Consider the following 18,206-nt stretch of genomic DNA (forward strand, 5'->3'; position numbering starts at 1 on the left):
GCGCGTGAGTGCCCCCGCACGCGTGAGTGAACGGCCGTGTGCAAGGTCGCTGTGTGCAAGGGAGACCGTGTGTGTGAGAGAGCGGTATGTGAGGGAGATGTCGGTTGGCATGCGGGAGCACGCAGCCGCGTCTCCCGGTGTGAATGTGATGGAGTGGACTGTGTGCGTCGTAACACGCAGGTATGCGTGTGTGGAATGGAGACGGAGACGGCGACAGAGGAGAGAAAGCCGAGTAGCGGCTGTAGTTGTTTCGGGGACCGTGCCGGGTTCACCCAGCAGTGAGCACGCGGTCCGTGCTGTGCAACGCACGAGACCACCACGTGCTCGCTTGCGAGAGTGAAGTCCCGGTCCGGAAACGCACGCGGTGGATTTGCCGATCCCGCGGACGGACAAAGTTTAGGCAGGTAAATGGATTTGGACCGGACGGGTTCTCCACGCGATCGTGTGTGTTAAGCTCCAACGGGCAAAGCACATGTGTTCGCGTGGGGAACCCCTCGAGACGTGGGGCTTGTGTTTTTTTTTTATGCGCACGGTGACGTCATGGCTGCACGTGAGGTTGGAATCCGGCAGGAGGGGTATCTCTGCCGGATGGTACCGTCCAAGGAGGGACGAGGAACACGTGCAGCTGCATGACGTCACGGGCAGGTGCAAAGTGCGCGAGTTGCCGCGCAGGTGCTGCGCATGAAAAAAAAAAAAGAGCAAGCCTCACTTTCGGGTGCACAGGATTCCTGGGCAAGGGGTGAAAGACCCCCTTACCTGGGCACAGGATGGAAACTAGTTAGGGGGAAGGGTTAGCTTAGTTAGACCGACTTCATGGGGCAGGGGTAAGTCCTCATGGAGTCCGTGGAATGGATTAGTTAGAGGGATTGTAGCGAGATTTAGGCTGGGAAATAAAATGATTTTTTTTGAGTTAGGAGACAGAGACAGACTGGTGAATGTGTAGAGGGGACGTAGCTTAGCTCCGTAGGTTAAATGGAACGTGCTATAGTTTAAGGGACGACGTGGGAGCACGAGTTAGTTAGGGGATGTAGTTAGAAGAATGGCAGAGTTCAGCGGTGAGTGTGTTGAAGAGTTGGTGAGTTGTGAGGCATGTGCTTGGTGAGTGAGTGAGGCCAGCGGGTCTGTGTGTGTGGAGTGAATGGGGAATGCATGGTGCGATGAGGGATTGGGGGAGGAGTGACTCCGCCCACGGGCCCCCGGGGTCAGTGTAGATTGAGTTAGCTGGGTTAGTCAAATTGAAAAATGGAGGTCGTTTTGTTGTTGGTGGGAAAGTAGGCTCGAGACCCATTTGGAGGGGTGCAGGAGCCCTGTTGACGGGCTTGGGAGCGTGGCTGCGAAAGGTGAGTATCGCTGAGTGGGTACCCCGGGCACCAGGCTAGTCGGCCGTGGTAGGCCAAGGGCCCATGGGGGGCCGGGATAGAGTAGTGGGCACGGGTGCGCCTGCTTGGTGCGGGGGCCCGAGGCGCCATTAGCCGCGTGGGCAGTGTTGTGGGCACGGGTGACCCTCGGAAAGGGGCCCGGGAGGCCGGCCTGCCACGTGTGCGTTTCAGGGGAGGTGCCATGGGGGGCACTCCCCGGTGTTAGGGAGCTGGTAGGCTCGGAGGCAGTGTAGTGCCCGGGGGTGCCATAGCGGGAGAATCGGCAGAGGGTCGTGCCTGCCAAAGGGAGCCACGTGTCCCAGCCAGGAGACCGTGTGAGGGCACGGAGAGAAAATTGGGGGGCGAGGCCCGAAATTGTGAGGACACCAACACAGGCGACGGGAATCTGGGTTGTTAGAACCAATAGTTTAAGCGAGAGGCGCTTGTTGAAAGCCCCGGGGTAGTTTAACTGTTAAATTGTTAGGGTAGATTAGGAGATGTACCCCTCCGTACCATCCATCCCCTCGCTCTCGTTGTGGGCCGCTGGACCCACTTTGGGTTATAGATCGCCGAACTCTGGGGAGGCCATTCTGAGGCTTCGGTGGGCCTCGACACAAGACGCTAGCTCTCCCTTGTTCCCCTCCGGGAAGGGAACGTAGGGGTTGGGAGTAGGCTAGGTGACAGGATAGGTTAGCCGAACAAGGACGATAAAGGGGGTTAGGGGACGATTTATAGTGGGGAAGTAAAAATAAAAACAAAAAAATAAGTTGGGGCTAAATTGGGGTTTGACAAATTAAGGGAGTGGGTATGTACAGTGACAGGCAAAGGCGATAGGTTGGGAGGGAGACAGGTAGGTAGGTCCGAGCCCGCCCTCCAAGTGGCCAGCACCACCGCACTCCCTCCACCAACCTCCACTGAACGGCAAGAGCTGGCCAACTTCATCGGCTGGCCGTGTTTTGCTTCAAGGCGGAGGCCGGCCAACTTCATCGGCAGCTGTTGTTTTGCTGCAAGGCCTGTGCCATCGGCTGGCCGTGTTTGCTTCAAGGCCTGTGCCGGCCAGTTCATCTGCCCGCTATGTTTGCCTGCAGCGGCCTTATTCTGCGGGCTGAGTTTGCCTGCTGCCTTTGCCATGCCCACTGCCCAGGTTCACCAGCCCCGTTCAATTTTGCTTTGCCCCCCCTGTTCATTTCCATGTGCGCCAGGATCCGCAAGGCAACAGTTTGCAAGCTGCGAGAACTGCCCTGTTGGCAGCTACAACACGGGCCTGCAGTGGCGGCCCGTGCACCGTGTTTGTGTCCATGCATCCATTCGTTGTGCTCATTGCGTGTGCCACTTGAGCTGGCACGGAGACTGCGTTTGTGCAGCCCATGCACCGTTGTGGTTCACTGCGTTCAGTTCAAAAGGGAAGGCCTTGGACTGCGTGTGAGCAGCCAGCCACGTTCCCTGTCACCTGCATTGTTTTGAGCCAGAGACTGCATGTGAGCAGCCTGGCTCCCTGCTAACTGCTTTTCTTTTGCAGAGCTCATTGATCCTGGGCCATGGTTTAGTGTAAAATTTGTAAGTTAAGGTTAAGATGTACTGTACATATGAGTGCGCCCCCGGCATGTTTGTCTTAGCGCCGGCAATTTTATTTAAGTCGTCCGTGTGAGTGAGTTTGTTTAGATAGTTACGCAGCCCTCAGGTTATTTATTTTGGGGACACGAATACCATGAATGTCGCACTCAGGGATCCGTAGGTAAAATGTACTAGGGGAAAACTACACATGATGGCACACGAAAATTTGACGACTCGGGACGAGTCTGTAAAAAGGGGAGGGGGTAGTGTTGTGGTTACCAAATTCGCAAACCACCATTCAGGTCCCTTAGGTGAGGTATCTCGGCAAGTATATGTGTAGTTAGGCCCAAACCCGTTGTCTAGTGGGAATACATGTCATTTATGCGAGCTGCGACTCTTCAGGATAGCCGTTTTTCTTTTACTATCTTTATTTTGGACCAACCGCCATGATTACCACCACAACCACAACATCAACCACCAACCACAACACCGCTTCACCACAACCGCCACGACCTTCACGTCACACCTCGCAACCGTAGCATCGCCACCGTTCTTGCCCCGCTGTGGGTACCGGTGTTGGACTCATGCAGAGCGCGCGTCGAACAGCGTGTACAAAATCACGGATTTTGTGCTTCAAAAACAGATCAAAAACGACACACGCCCACTTTTTGCCGTCCAATCGGTGAGCGAGGGGCGAATTTGGCCCCGCCTCCAGGACGATCGATATATGCAAATTTGTGGATCAAAAAGCCTTCACGCCCACTTTTTCTCGGGCCAATGGGGAGCGAGGTGAAAGGTCAAAGGGAGGGGGTCAAAGGCGAAGCTACGGGGGGATAAAAGGACCGTGTTCGTCAGTCAGAGCCGTGTGGAAGTCTGGAGCCCGAAGCCTGCAGTAGCTGGAGAAGCTGGAGAGAGTCCAAAGAAGAGTCCAACGGGAGAGTCCAAAGAAGAGTCCAACGAGAGAGTCCAAAGAAGAGTCCAACGGGAGAGTCCAAAGAAGAGTCCAGAGTCGGAGAGTCCAGAGGCGGAGAGGCGGCAGCGGCGAAGGCAGACGAGGGGGTGCTCGCGTCGGTGCCGGGAGCTGCACGCCCGAGGGAGGCCGGCAGCGCGACCTGGCCGAGGTGGAGACGCACACCAGGGATAATAAAGATCCTCTATACCCCGAGCATCAGCAACCCCCTCCTGTTTCCCCCCGCGCTGAGATAGTGCGACCAAGGGGGCCCCTTTCCCACCCCCTGCCAGACACTGTCCGCGAGGCCCGCGGGGTGGGGGCGCCATCGCCGCTCCGCGTCTCATCACCAGACGGGTAGGCGCGACCCGGTCTCGGCCTCAGGCCCGCCTCATTCTTGGGGGTATTCTTTTCCTTGGTTTTGGGTATGTGTTGTCGGCGCCGTCTGTGAAGTAGAATTGTATAAGTGTTGCCGTGTGCTCGGTAGTCGGTATTAGCTCTGCATTGTTTTCGCTTTTATATTTGCTTTTTGTGTAAATGGAATTGTGTTTTTTCTGTGTGCTTTTGGTGGAATTGAATATGTGTGCTTTCCGTTCGTCGCGAATAAATGTGCTTTATTGTTGAACTGTTTCCCGCTTCGCTTCGTCTTTTTCTCCCATTGAATCCTCATCTTGCTTCACGTAAAGGGTTGGTAGTGGGCTGAATACGCCCGATAACACTGAACAACAAAAAAATTTTACTGGAGATGTGTAAAGTGATTTAGACTAATTTGGGTACGCTGATTTCAAAAATCATAACCGTTTTGCTGTATCACGTCAGGATTTTCAGTAACAGAAATATTCCCATTGCCTAGAAGTCAGGATTTCAATGAAATTTACAAAAATTCATTTATTCATTTATTTCATCATGAATGCTTCAAAATTATAGAAATTACAGAAAAACTCCACTAGAATGTAATTAAAAATGCTTTAGGCATTTGGCTTTGCGTTTGTGCTGCTCTGTGTCAGTTTCACGATGCAGGAACCAGCAGAAATCGCCCATCATGTTCGGGTTGTGCCGCCCATGGTAACGCGTCTCCATGAGTGAAATCTCTTGGTGGAATCGCTCGCCGTGCTCGTCCGAGACTGCTCCCAAGTTGTCAGGGAAGAAGTTCAGGTGCTGGTGTAGGAAATGGATTTTCAGGGACATCCTGGAGCCAAGTTTCCTGAAGGACTCCAGCAGCTGCTGCACTATTTCTTCATAGTTGTCCGCGCGCTCGTTCCCCAAAAAGTTGTCCGTCACAGCTTTGAAGCTCCTCCACGCTGCCAGCTCTTTGGGGTTTAGAGTTGTCGGAAAAGTTTCGTCCTTCATAATCTGTCGGATTTGCGGTCCAACAAAGACACCAGCCTTGATCTTGGCCTCCGACAAGGTGTTGCCAAACTTTTCCTTGAGGTATTTGCGATATAAAATATTTGGTAGATATAAAAACCCACGCCCATTCAGATCCATTGCCTGTACAAAACTTTTCATCAAGCCGAGCTTTATGTGGAGTGGTGGAAGGAAAACCTTGGCTGGGTCGACAAGGGCGACATGCTTCACGTTGTGTCGACCAGGTACATGCTCTCTTCGCTCTTCCCAATCTTTCTTCGTCCAGTGATTCATGTCGTCTCTGCTATCCCAGAGACAAAGGAAGCACATGTATTTCGTGTAGCCTGACTGCAGCCCTAACAACAGCCCCACCACTTTCAAGTCTCCGCAGATGTGCCAGTTGAAGTCATTGTACTTGATGGAATCAAGCAGCTGCCGCATAGTCTCATAGGTCTCTGTCATGCTGAGCAGCGTGAGCCAGTGGGACTGATGGTTTCTCGTTGCCATTGTGGAGCAAAACAGCCTTCAAGCTGTTCTTCCCCGAGTCGATGAAGAGGCGCCAGTCTGCAGGATCGTGATCACACCCAAGTTCTTTCAACAGACCGTTGATGTCACTGCAGAATGTCATCGTGTCTTCCATCTCAAAGAACTCAGCCATGTCTCTGTGACGTGCTCTGAACAAGGATATCTTGGTGTTAGGTTCAAGTAGATTCCACTGCTGCAGCCTTGATCCAAGCAGCTCTGCCTTCGCCTTTGACAGCGAGAGATCTCTTACAAGATCATTTAAGTCTCCCTGGTTCAGAAGGTGTGATTCTTGAGTGTCCCACTCAAAACGTTCATCATCACCATCCTCTTCACCACTGCTTACAGCTATGTTCTGATCAGCTGGAGGTGTTGGAACGGGGTTCTCGTCATCATGAGGCACAGGTTTACGAGCAGAGACGCAGTCAGCGTACTTGATGTGACCTTTATTCTTCTTGTTGAAGCCAGCGATGCTTGTGCAGCAGAAATAACAATCATCATGATGATTCTGCGGCTCACGCCATATCATGGGCACCGCAAATGGCATGCTCGCGCGCTTGCCCACCAACCACTGAGTCAAGGTTGTGTGACAGCTTGGGCAGCAGATGTGTGGTGCCCAGCTCTGTTCTTGGTCCTCCACCTTACACCCTAAGTAGTGAAAGTAGGCGGCCTTCATTTTCACTGCTGTAGATATACTTCGCTGTTGATCTTTTTTGGTATACCGACCACAGACATAACAGAAGTTGTCAGGATGATTGGTACAGGAACGCCTACTCATCTTTATCTGAAAGAAAGAAATATAACACAAGTTAACAACAATTGTACGAAATAGACATGTTAAAGACATATGTAAATTTCATTGAAATCCTGACTTCTAGGCAATGGGAATATTTCTGTTCCTGAAAATCCTGACGTGATACAGCAAAACGGTTATGATTTTTGAAATCAGCGTACCCAAATTAGTCTTAATCACTTTACACATCTCCAGTAAAAAAAAATTTTTGAAATTTGTTGTTCAGTGTAATTAATCAAACCGTCGAGGTCGACGATAACACCGCTCGGTTATTCTGATAGTACGGAACGGGTCGCTTAAGTGGCCCGTGTCCGAAGTCGACCTGCGGCGAGGTGCGATCGCCCGGTCTACCCTCCGCGTGGGTACTTAGGTAGGTCGAATTTGGCGAGCAACCCTATCCCACGCGGGGGCTGATTGGCTCGATCGCGGTGAGACCGAAAGGTCCACCCGTGACTGGTTCCCGGCGTTAGTCCGAGAGGGTCACGACTGGATTGTCCGTCCGGTGGGCGACGTGCCGCGATTCGAGTTACGTGGCCGTCAGCACGCCGGCGGGCGCGAAATCCGCAACAATACCATCAGGGCTTATAATGCTTATACTCAGGGTTTATAATACTTACGTCAGGGTTTTTATTATTGAGGTACAAATGTCTGAAAATTATTTGAACACGGTGTGAAACGACGATGTGTTTTAGCAGTCATGCTCTTTATATTTTTCATGTGATTTATGTACGAGCTCGTCCTTCAGCCTTTGATGACGGGTAATTCCACGCAATAATGGACATGCAGCATAAAATTTGAAAATTCATTTTTCAAAAGGATTTCTGTTGGACGGTGTTTCGTTAGGTCTGAATTTTCATAATTTATGCGATATTTACTCCGTGGATGATGTCACGTGATTTGGCGGCCATCTTGAAAGAACTGCCTCAACGCCTTCCAACGGTAAGTCATTCTGTCTGTTATCATTTTGTCGAAAATATGGCTATTTGATGAATGTTTTAATCCGAAGTGGTATTCGCTGATGAATATTACTGATATAGGAGCAGGCTGTAACTACTCATCAACATATTTGGTCCATTTCTCTCTGTGCCTATAGATCAACATCAACGAGGCATATGCAAGCAATGAGGCTTATACAAGCTGTTAGACAACCAAATGTTCGCTGATGTATGTAAGAGATTGTATAGATATCATAAAATGCGCCCGAGCATTGACTATCCAATATGTGATCGCATGGGTTACGTCCGTTACATTGCTGAGTTACGTCCGTTACAGTGAACTTTTCAAAATATTTTAACAAACAATAGACAGATCGTATCGTTGGAATATAGAAACTATGCTACTAATGCTTAGTTTGCTTACCGTGAATGAAAGGTATACTACAAATTCGTTATTTCGCAGGATTTAAGAATTGTGCTATGGCCAGTTTGAGTTGTGTCCATTTCGATGTTACGTCCGTTACGCCTCCTAAATGTTGATTTTTGCTTTAGTAGTAGACTACACAGTGGGGTTTGTACCAATATCAGAAAGCCATAGAGACTAATTACGATATGTAATAAAGAAACTCTCCGTAATATGGCCAACCTTTTCAAAATTTCAACATTAGTGATGCAATTTTTGTCTCAATGTTACGTCCGTTACGTTGGAATTACCCTAACTATAAAATCCGAGAACGGCACGCAGTAGAGCACGTATCTCCTCCAGGCTGAACAGTTTACATTTTGTATCCCATTGATAGGCTCTGGATCCAGACCTGAGCCAAAATCTAATCGGCTTGTTCTTGTCACGCACCCAAATCATCCACCAAGTTTCGTCCGAATCCGTCCACAACTTTTTTGAGATATCGTGATACGCATCGTTTTTGGCCCCATCTCTTAATGGTGAAGAATCACTTGAAAAATTCTCGTGTCCAGATCTGGATCTTCCCCAAATCTACTGAGCTTGTTGTTGGAACCAACCCAAAAATTCTCATATCTGTATCTGGATTCAGATCTCATCAAAGTTAAATCAATTCATCCTTGTCACACACCCAACCTGTCCACCAAGTTTTGTCCGAATCCATCCACAACTTCTTGAGATATGCTCCTCACAGATAGACAGACAAACAAACAGACCTCCATCCACTTTTGGTGGCAGAGCTAAATATGAATGAAAATTGCCGTTATAATCTCTACAAACCGATATTCTATACCTATAGGATCCACTTGGTCCTCCTACATGGTCCTGATGAGCTGAGATTTGTGTGTTAAAAATAAATAAAGAAAGAAAATGCAAACATTTAACTTTTTAACATCCCTCCTTTATGAAAACCTTGTTTTGGGAAATTATTCACATGAATAAAAGAATACTGCAGTCGTAATTGTTTTCTTGAGAAGGAGTTTATTGAAAATTAAAACACTGATTGTTCCTATGAATATATTATTTAATATCCTGTTCCCAAATGTTTAAGTTCTTGCTGAACATTTGTTTGACGAATACAGTATTACCATTGTAATAATGACATGGATTTTCCATGTTCCCACTCATAATGACCAAGAGTTTAATTGCTGCAACACAGGATTTTAACCTTGTTCCTCATTTCCTCTGAGTGGATGTTTATACCCTTTGGTAGTTTGTATACCTGCTTGCTGTTTCGTATGTAGCCTGTGGATGCTGGTTGCATCATTTTCTGGAAATGTGAATGTGCCACTGATGCGGTGCCCCCTGTCACCAGCAAGCTGGAACTCATTTTGCCGACCTTGGAAGGATGATAGGCTGAGTCGACCAACCTGGTGTTAATTCAACGCAATACAGGAGCTGCAACTCAAGACCCTAAGATCATAAGCCAGCCACCTTAACCGTTCACCCAACACCAAGCTTTGTACACCGACTGCACCTTTGTAGTTCAGCTCCTCCATGAGCTGGAGCACTTTTGAGCTGATAAAAAAGGGAGAAAATTTCAGAACATTATTGTCTGTTGTTTTTGAAAGAAGATTTCAAAAATATCCACTTAAACAATCCGTTCTACAGAAAAATAGAAAAAGAAATTGTTGTGCCAGTAATTGTCAGATGGAGCAGAGATTCACCGCAGCTGGTTGTCCTCATAGTAGTGAGTGTCCTAGGATGAACAGGTCTGGTGTGGAGTTGCTGACTCCCATGGATTTTTTTCTCATGCAGTTTTGACTTCCGAGGCTTTTCGGAGCTGTAGCACAAGCCAGACATAAAGAGTAAACACAAGGTGTGTGTGTGTGTGTGTGTGTGTGTGTGCGTGTGTGTGTGTGTGTGTGTGTGTGTGTGTGTGTGTGTGTGTGTGTGTGTGTGTGTGTGTGTGTGTGTGTGTGTCCTCCCAGGTCATAACTTTTTTTTTACCATTTAAGCTTTTGTCATCAAATTTTCAACAAACATTTATGATGAGAATGTGGAAAAGTTGACTTATAATTTGGTCAAAATGACAAAGTGTAAAGTTACAGTTAGTACAAATTAGGCCTTATAAGCCCGTCCACCGCATAGCGAGAGATGACCTGACCGGGTTTTCTAATCACTTCTGTGTTTCTTTATTCAGCACAAGAAAATGCCACCTGTCACTTAATTGACGGGAATACTAAGAGGAGGGGGAAGGAGAGAGATGGAGAGAGATGAGAGTAAGAAGTGAAGAGGGGGGGGTGGGAGAGAGAAGGGAGTGTGAGGAAGGGGGGAGGAGAGTGATGACGAGGTGTGGGAGAGAGCGACGTTTCACTACACGTCGCTATACAGTCCAGGAGGTGAGGGGTGAGTGGAGGGATGAGAGCAAGGAGAATGGGTGTGCAAGGAGAGGGTAGTGGGGAGTGGAAAGGGGGTATTCTGGACTTGCATTTGGTAGTGGTACTTGAACGGAGGGGTGGGGGAGCGAGGACTAACGAAGGGATGGATGGATGGAGGGAAGGAAGGAAGGGATGGATGGATGGGATGGAAAGTGGATTCACAGCAAGTTCCACAGAATGGCAACTCAGGGAGATGGGGGTGGGCCAAACATCTGCCTGGGGATGGCCAGACGGAGGCCCCTGGAGTACCGGCAGAAAGTGGGCACAGTGACACACTGCTCCAGCACATGCTCCTGACCACAGTTGTACATGAACACACAAAACTCCAAATGGCCTCCAAAGCCAGTGAACAACTGGGAATCCTCCGTCGTGCAAAGTCCTTCCTCGGCCCACCTGAGCTCCTGACCACATACAAAGCTTTTGTTCACAGCCTGTTGGAGTTCTGCTCTCCCCTCTGGGCTGGTGCTCCTGCCTCTCACCTTTCTCGGCTTAATGCTGTGGAAACGAAAGCATTTAGGATCATTGGTATCTCCCCCGGTGAGGCTGAGTCTTTGGGTCTCTCACTCTCTCACTGCAGGCAGGTCGGCGGTCTTTCTGTCTTCTACCGTCTCCTCTAAGTCTCACCCCCCCTGCTCTGTCTGTGATATATCCCACCCCCCACATTTCTGTAGGGCAGTCAAGGTCTGCCAACAACCCCCTTCTGGCAAAACTACCAAAATCATGAATCACTGCTCACCTTCACTCTTTCATTCCTCTTTTTCCCCGCCTTTGGAATTAACTCCTACACTCTCTTCAATCCCATTCTTCCATCCAGGTCTTCCAAACAGCTTTTCACCACCACCTCTTATCTCTCCCCACCCAAAACGTCAACCTTTTCTACCCCCATTAATCCACCCCAAGCCCACCTCCTTAAAATTCCCTACTTTCCTTCCCAAAAGTTCCCTGTCGTGTAAGGATCTGAAAGTTCATGTAATGTCCATCTTATATACCCCGTGTTCCCTGCCCCATCCCTCTCCCGCCCCTCTTGTTTCCTGCCTCCCCCACCCCCTTTGTTGTGCGTTGTGTGTTAGCTCTCATACGAGCCTCGACAATGTATACAAAAAAAAAATCTCACAGAGAACACCAGTTGTAAGGAATGAATAACGAATGAGTAAATGAGCTCCCACTGCTGTTCCTTCATCTGCCATTACATTCCCTGCAGCACCTGCAATGAGCTTGAGTTTTGGAAACAACGATCTCCCCCTAATAACCTCTAAAGTACTCCACCAGGGGGTGCATCTCTGGGTGATGCTCAGCATGTCTGCTCTGAGGTGAAGGTTACATTTTAAACTTTTGTGAGATTTAACTAAGACAACGGAACACGGGTTTATAGATGCACTTCATTGGGTGGTTGCTAGAGTACCCTTATTGTTGGGTTTTCCGTGCGTGCGTGCGCGTGTGTGTGTGTGTGTGTGTGTGTGTGTGTGTGTGTGTGTGTGCGTGCGTGCGTGCGTGCGTGCGTGCGTGCGTGCGTGTGTGTGTGAGTGTGTGTGTGCCTGCAATGCGAGGCTCCACAGCACAAACCAGAAAACCGATTTCGATGAAACTTGGCGAACAGGTGCCATATGGGCTGGGAATGTGCACGTTTGAGTTTCGTTGCTAAGCAACCACCCGTTGCTATGCAGCGGCAGAAAAACTGCCTACGGTATTTTCAATACTTGTCCTACAGTTTTGAATGTGGAGAAACGAGACTTCGGAATTAAACACTTCGAGATATTTAGAAAATTTTACTCGAGCCGATTTTTGATTAAATGTTTTATTTTTCAAATGGTAGTCCTTCAAAAATAGGGTGTCTATTTACCGTCATTTTTTTGTTTTGTTTGTTTGTTTGTTTGTTTGTAATGGACAGCTCTGGAGGCCAGAGGAGTCAACTGATTTTGATGAAACTTGACAGGTAGGTTCATACCAGGATGTAGTTCTATGCTTTTGAGCACCGTTGCTATGGACACCACCGTTGCCTAGCAACGGACTTTGAAATTTTAGAAAAATCCTAAAAAAAAATTTTTTTTCAAAAATCGGCTTCCAGGCTTTTATGCGCACTATAATCAACCTCTTTGTCAAAAATTTCAGCCCGATCCATCAAAAACTGTATGACTAGTATGCAATTATGTCGTGACCACCCATGTCACCTACCGGCTTGTTTACATTATCACCAAACATTGTCTTGAATGTCAATTTGTAATTTTATTTTAAAAAACGAGAACAGCTGTGATAAAAATAAAAGAAAATAAAAGTCATTTACACCGCAGTCTAATGTCTCGCCATGGCTTACCAACATCGGCTTGGTCCATCCATCCATCCCTTTCCGCCATCCATCTATCCATCCATCCATCCACTGACAAGGAAAGGCAGCTGTGGCAAGCGATTAGCAATCAACGATCCGTCATATTAAACATCATGGGAGAGTGATTATGGGGGGAGATGTCTGGAGTGTCAAACAATGTCCAAATTGGACAAACGAACACATTTTTAGCAGTCAGTACTGCTGCTAAGGTCAATTCCATAGTTTAAATTTTGAACTCTGGCTCAAATTGAGATTCTAGAGCTTGGCAATTGTGTAGTAATTAAATAAAGCCATGAACACTGGCGTCTCCTGGCTTTTATAAGCATTGCGATGTATCTAGCGATTTGTAGGTACGAAGATGAGGCAATCAATGATATGAGTGAGGAAAGTGAAAAATACATTTGGAGCTTTTCATTGTTAAGAAACCATTGCAGCCTGTTGCAAGCCAAGGCATTGTTGAGCAGGCCAAAACAAATGGTGAATTAAGACCTCAGCGAGGAGAGTGGGCTGAAAAAAGGGTTGACCAAGGATGTGCCTGATAAAGGATATAATTAAATTAAGCTGTTAATTATCTTCAAAAGGGGTGTTTTAATTAACCCAAACATCCAATTATCACTCACGAACTTCCTTGGAGTTTTCTTAGTATGCATGTAAAGTTTCAGGCTGCATGGTTTGGGAGTTATGGAGGACACACACACACACACACACACACACACACACACACACACACACACACACACACACACACACACACACACACACACACACACACACACACACACACACACACACACACACACACACACACACACTCAAGGTTTGCTGTCTGTCCGTCCGTCCGTCTGTCCGTCGCACCTGTGGTTTTTCAGACTTCCCCCCCCCCAGATCCCTAAACATATTCAACTGAAACTTGATCCCAGAAAATGTTTGAGTTTCAGGGTATTTTATCATTTTTTTTCAGTTATGTCCTTTTTGGAATTGAGAATATTACTTCAGTGGGGACACATATTGCAAAGCAATTCTCGCTCTTCTTTTTATACATTTGAGCTTTTGTAATTAAATTTTCAACAAACTTTTATTATAAGAACATGGAGAACAATAGTTACGATATTTTACATTTTTTTTTTTGTCAAGTTTAGTTTGAGTACGAAGCGGACACAGACAGGCTTTGCATTTCTAAATGCTTTCTAGTTCTGCTTTGAATTTGTCTCAAACAACTTCAAAGTTGAGCGATGACCAAGGAAAAGTTTTCCAATATCTTTGTCTTTACCAATATTTACCAAGTTTGGAAGTAGCAAATGAAGCACGATGTAGAAGAAGTTTAGTTCCAAAAGTAACCGCTGTAGAGCAATAGTTCAACAACCCATATGTTTCAGATTGTTGACACGATGGAAATTGACACTATGGATTGTTGGCATGACTCTCCTATGGAAATTGGTGAACCCAACCAACTTACCTGTTAGTGCTTTGTGTTCTTTTTTGATGAGGTTTATTCTTTGTAGACGTTTGTAAAACCGATTCCATATCTCGACTATTGCTCCGTATCCGCTTCCATCCCTTGTGCACATCAGAAACTCTCTTGGTCAATACGTTCAATGCATTGTGTTCATGTGGTAGCTTCTGGGTGCCTTCAGGACTACCAATGGTAATGGTCTCAAATTTATTTCTTTGAATAGAATGATAAGAATCTACTTTGGTTGCAAACAATGTTGGTGAAATGGGGCAAAACACCGAGCTAGGGTTTGTCAAGTGGATCTCACCATGCAGAGGTTGTTCACCAGTCATATGGGCAACCTTTGGTTTGACAGAAATGAAGTCTCTTTTCGGGTGGATCGCAGTTGCCATGAAAGAAACGTTGGAATTTGAATAGTTGGTCTGTGTGTGCATGAAAGGAGTGTTGGGCCATAACTGTGGGAGTTGAGAGCTGTGTTGTGTAGAGAGGGAAGGGTGACAATGCTGCTTGTGTGCGAGTGGTAGATTGGATTGTACATTCAATGATGGAAGACTGTGACGTTTCTGAATTGGTTGTGGAGTGGATGGTGAACAGATTTGAGGAGCATTGGATTGAATTTGAGATTTCAGAGGACTCAGCCACTTCTGAGAGGGAAGTGATTGAATATTTAGAGAACTCAGTTGTGCTTGAATGGCTGTAGTATTATGCAACTTCTGGATCACAAGAGAGCTGGTTAATACTTTGGTCGGTGAAAGAACAGACGACTTTTGAATGGGTGGAGGACAAGTCTGTGTTTGAGAGGACAAAGAGCTGATCCACGTTTGTGAAGGCACAGGCCGTGTTTGGGTTGGTGAAGCAATTGGCTGTATTTGATTCAGCATAGGTCGCGGAAGTGTTTGAGTGGGTGAAACGTAAAGTTGGGTTTGATTTGGAGGAGCACGAAACTCCATTTGGGTGGGACGACAAGGCTGTGTTTGAGCTGAAGGAGCAATACATAGTGAGTGAATGGGTGTAGGACTGGGCCAAGTCTGTGGTTGCCGTGTTTGCATCAATGAAGAACTGTGTGGAGTTTGGGTCTGCGGAAGACTGGGTGGACTTTGGGTCTGCAGAAGACTAGGTGGAGTTTGGGTCGGCAGAAGACTGGGTGGAGTTTGGGTCTGCAGAAGACAAGACTGTGGAGTTTGGGTCTGCAGAAGACTGGGTGGAGTTTGGTTCTGCAGAAGACTGAGTGGAGTTTGGGTCTGCGGAAGACTGCGTGGCGTTTGGGTCTGCGGAAGACTGCGTGGCGTTTGGGTCTGCGGAAGACTGCGTGGAGTTTGGGTCTGCGGAAGACTGGGTGGAGTTTGGGTCTGCAGAAGACTGGGTGGAGTTTGGGTCTGCAGAAGACTGGGTGGAGTTTGGGTCTGTGGAGGACTGGGTGGAGTTTTGGTCTGTGGAGAACTGGGTGGAATTTGGGTCTGGGGAGGACTGCATGGAGTTTGGGTCTGCGGAAGACTGTATGGAGTTTGGGTCTGCAAAGGACTGTGTGGAGTTTGGGTCTGCAAAGGACTGTGTGGAGTTTGGGTCTGCAAAGGACTGTGTGGAGTTTGGGTCTGCGGAAGACTGGGTGGAGTTTGGATCTGCGGAAGACTGGGTGGAGTTTGGATCTGCGGAAGACTGGGTGGAGTTTGGGTCTGCGGAAGACTGGGTGGAGTTTGGGTCTGCGGAAGACTGGGTGGAGTTTGGGTCTGCGGAAGACTGGGTGGAGTTTGGGTCTGCGGAAGTCTGGGTGGAGTTTGGGTCTGCGGAAGATTGGGTGGAGTTTGGGTCTGCGGAAGACTGGGTGGAGTTTGGGTCTGCAGAAAACTGGGTGGAGTTTGGGTCTGCGGAGAACTGGGTGGAATTTTGGTCTGGGGAGGACTGCATGGAGTTTGGGTCTGCGGAAGACTGGGTGGAGTTTGTGTCTGCGGAAGACTGAGTGGAGTTTGTGTCTGCGGAAGACTGGGTGGAGTTTGAGTCTGTGGAGAACTGGGTGGAATTTGGGTCTGGGGAGGACTGCATGGAGTTTGGGTCTGCGGAAGACTGGGTGGAGTTTGTGTCTGCGGAAGACTGGGTGGAGTTTGTGTCTGCGGAAGACTGGGTGGAGTTTGGGTCTGCGGAAGACTGGGTGGAGTTTGGGTCTGCGGAAGACTGGGTGGAGTTTGGGTCTGCGGAAGACTGGGTGGAGTTTGGGTCTGCGGAAGACTGGGTGGAGTTTGGGTCTGCGGAAGACTGGGTGGAGTTTGGGTCTGCGGAGGACTGGGTGGAGTTTGGGTCTGCAGAAGACTGTGTGGAGTTTGGGTCTGTGGAGAACTGGGTGGAATTTGGGTCTGGGGAGGACTGCATGGAGTTTGGGTCTGCGGAAGACTGGGTGGAGTTTGGGTCTGCGGAAGACTGGGTGGAGTTTGGGTCTGCGGAAGACTGGGTGGAGTTTGGGTCTGCGGAAGACTGGGTAAAGTTTGAGTATGCAGAAGACTGGGTGGAGTTTGGGTCTGCGGAAGACTGGGTGGAGTTTGGGTCTGCGGAAGACTGGGTGGAGTTTGGGTCTGCGGAAGACTGGGTGGAGCTTGGGTCTGCGGAAGACTCGGTGGAGCTTGGGTCTGCGGAAGACTGGGTGGAGTTTGGTTCTGCGGAAGACTGGGTGGAGTTTGGTTCTGCAGAGGACTGGGTGGAGTTTGGGTCTGCGGAGGACTGAGTGGAGTTTGGGTCTGCGGAGGACTGAGTGGAGTTTGGGTCTGTGGAGGACTGGGTGGAGTTTGGGTCTGTGGAAGAATATGTCGCGTTTGGATCTGTGGAGGACTGTGTGCAGTTTGGATCTGCAGAGAACTGAGTAGAGTTTGGGTCTGAGGAGTACTGGGTGCAGTTTCAGTCTGTGTAAGACTGTGTGAAGTTTGGGTCTGCGTTGGTCTGTGTTGAGTTTGGCTCGGTGGAGGACTCGACAGAGTTTGGCTCGGTGGAGGACTCGACAGAGTTTGGCTCGGTGGAGGACGTCTTGGCAGAGAACTCGGCGGAGTTTGCCACAGCTGAGTTTGGGTGTGCAGGGGACTGGGTGGAGTTTGGCTCGGCGGAGGACTCGACAGAGTTTGGCTCAGCGGAGGACGTCTTGGCAGAGAACTCGGCGGAGTTTGCCTCAGCTGAGTTTGGGTTTGCAGAGGAATGGGTGGAGTTTGGCTTGACGGAGTTTGGGTATGCAGAGGACTGGATGGAGTTTGCCTCAGCTGAGTTTGGGTCTGCAGAGGACTGGGTGGAGTTTGGCTTGACGGAGTTTGGGTCTGCAGAGGACAGGGCGGAGTTTGCCTCAGCTGAGTTTGGGTCTGCAGAGGACTGGGTGAAGTTTGGCTTGACGGAGTTTGGGTCTGCAGAGGACAGGGTGGAGTTTGCCTCAGCTGAGTTTGGGTCTGCAGAGGACTGGGTGGAGTTTGGCTTGGCGGAGTTTTGCTCAGCGGAGTTTGGCTCGGTGGAGATCGGGTCAGCGGAGATCGGCTTGATGGAGATCGGCTTGATGGAGATCGGCTTGATGGAGATCGGCTTGATGGAGATCGGCTTGATGGAGATCGGCTTGATGGAGATCGGCTTGATGGAGATCGGCTTGATGGAGATCGGCTTGGAGGAGTTTGGCTCAGGAAAGATCGGCTCGTCGGAGTTGGGTTTGGCAAATTTCTGGTGGGCGGTGGACTGGATGGGGTTCCAAACGGTGGAGAACTAGTTATTTTAGGGAAAAGCAGATGTGTGCTATGTGTCTGTTTAGATGAAGTTCTGTGGTACTTTTGAAAGGGCAAGGGAGTTGACCATGTTTGTGTGGGCTGAGCACTGCGTTGTGACTGATTGAGCAGAATATTCCATTTCTGAGTTAATGGTTTTCTCATTGACTTGGAAGCAGGTGAGGGGCAGGAGCTATTCAATAAGGGTGGAGGACCAAATTGCATCCGTTTTTTTTTTTTTTTTTTTTTTTTTTGGTTTTTTTTTTTTTTTTTTTTTTTTTTTTTTTTTTTTTTTTTTTTTGTATACCTTGGTCGAGGCTCGTATGAGAGCTAACACACAACTCACAGCAAGGAGGCATGAGACAAGAGGGGTGGGAGTGGAAGGGACAAAACATTGGGGAACAGACACAGG

General features: G+C 48.5%; 1 protein-coding gene across 1 annotated transcript; it reads right to left on the reverse strand.

Annotated features, from left to right (window-relative positions):
• Positions 1-15,188: 15,188 nt before the first annotated feature.
• LOC147022881 (uncharacterized) lies at positions 15,189-18,000 on the reverse strand. Its single transcript, XM_085890310.1, has 2 exons — positions 16,030-18,000; positions 15,189-15,937 (listed from the first exon to the last, which is right to left on the reverse strand). The coding sequence occupies exons 1-2, from the start codon at positions 17,957-17,959 to the stop codon at positions 15,189-15,191; spliced, it is 2,679 nt and encodes an 892-aa protein (XP_085746436.1). The 5' UTR covers positions 17,960-18,000.
• Positions 18,001-18,206: the final 206 nt, after the last annotated feature.

This window comes from Eptatretus burgeri, chromosome 7 (assembly GCF_056783735.1).
Source record: "Eptatretus burgeri isolate ZD-2024b chromosome 7, Ebu_testis_v1, whole genome shotgun sequence".
NCBI lineage: Eukaryota > Metazoa > Chordata > Myxini > Myxiniformes > Myxinidae > Eptatretus > Eptatretus burgeri.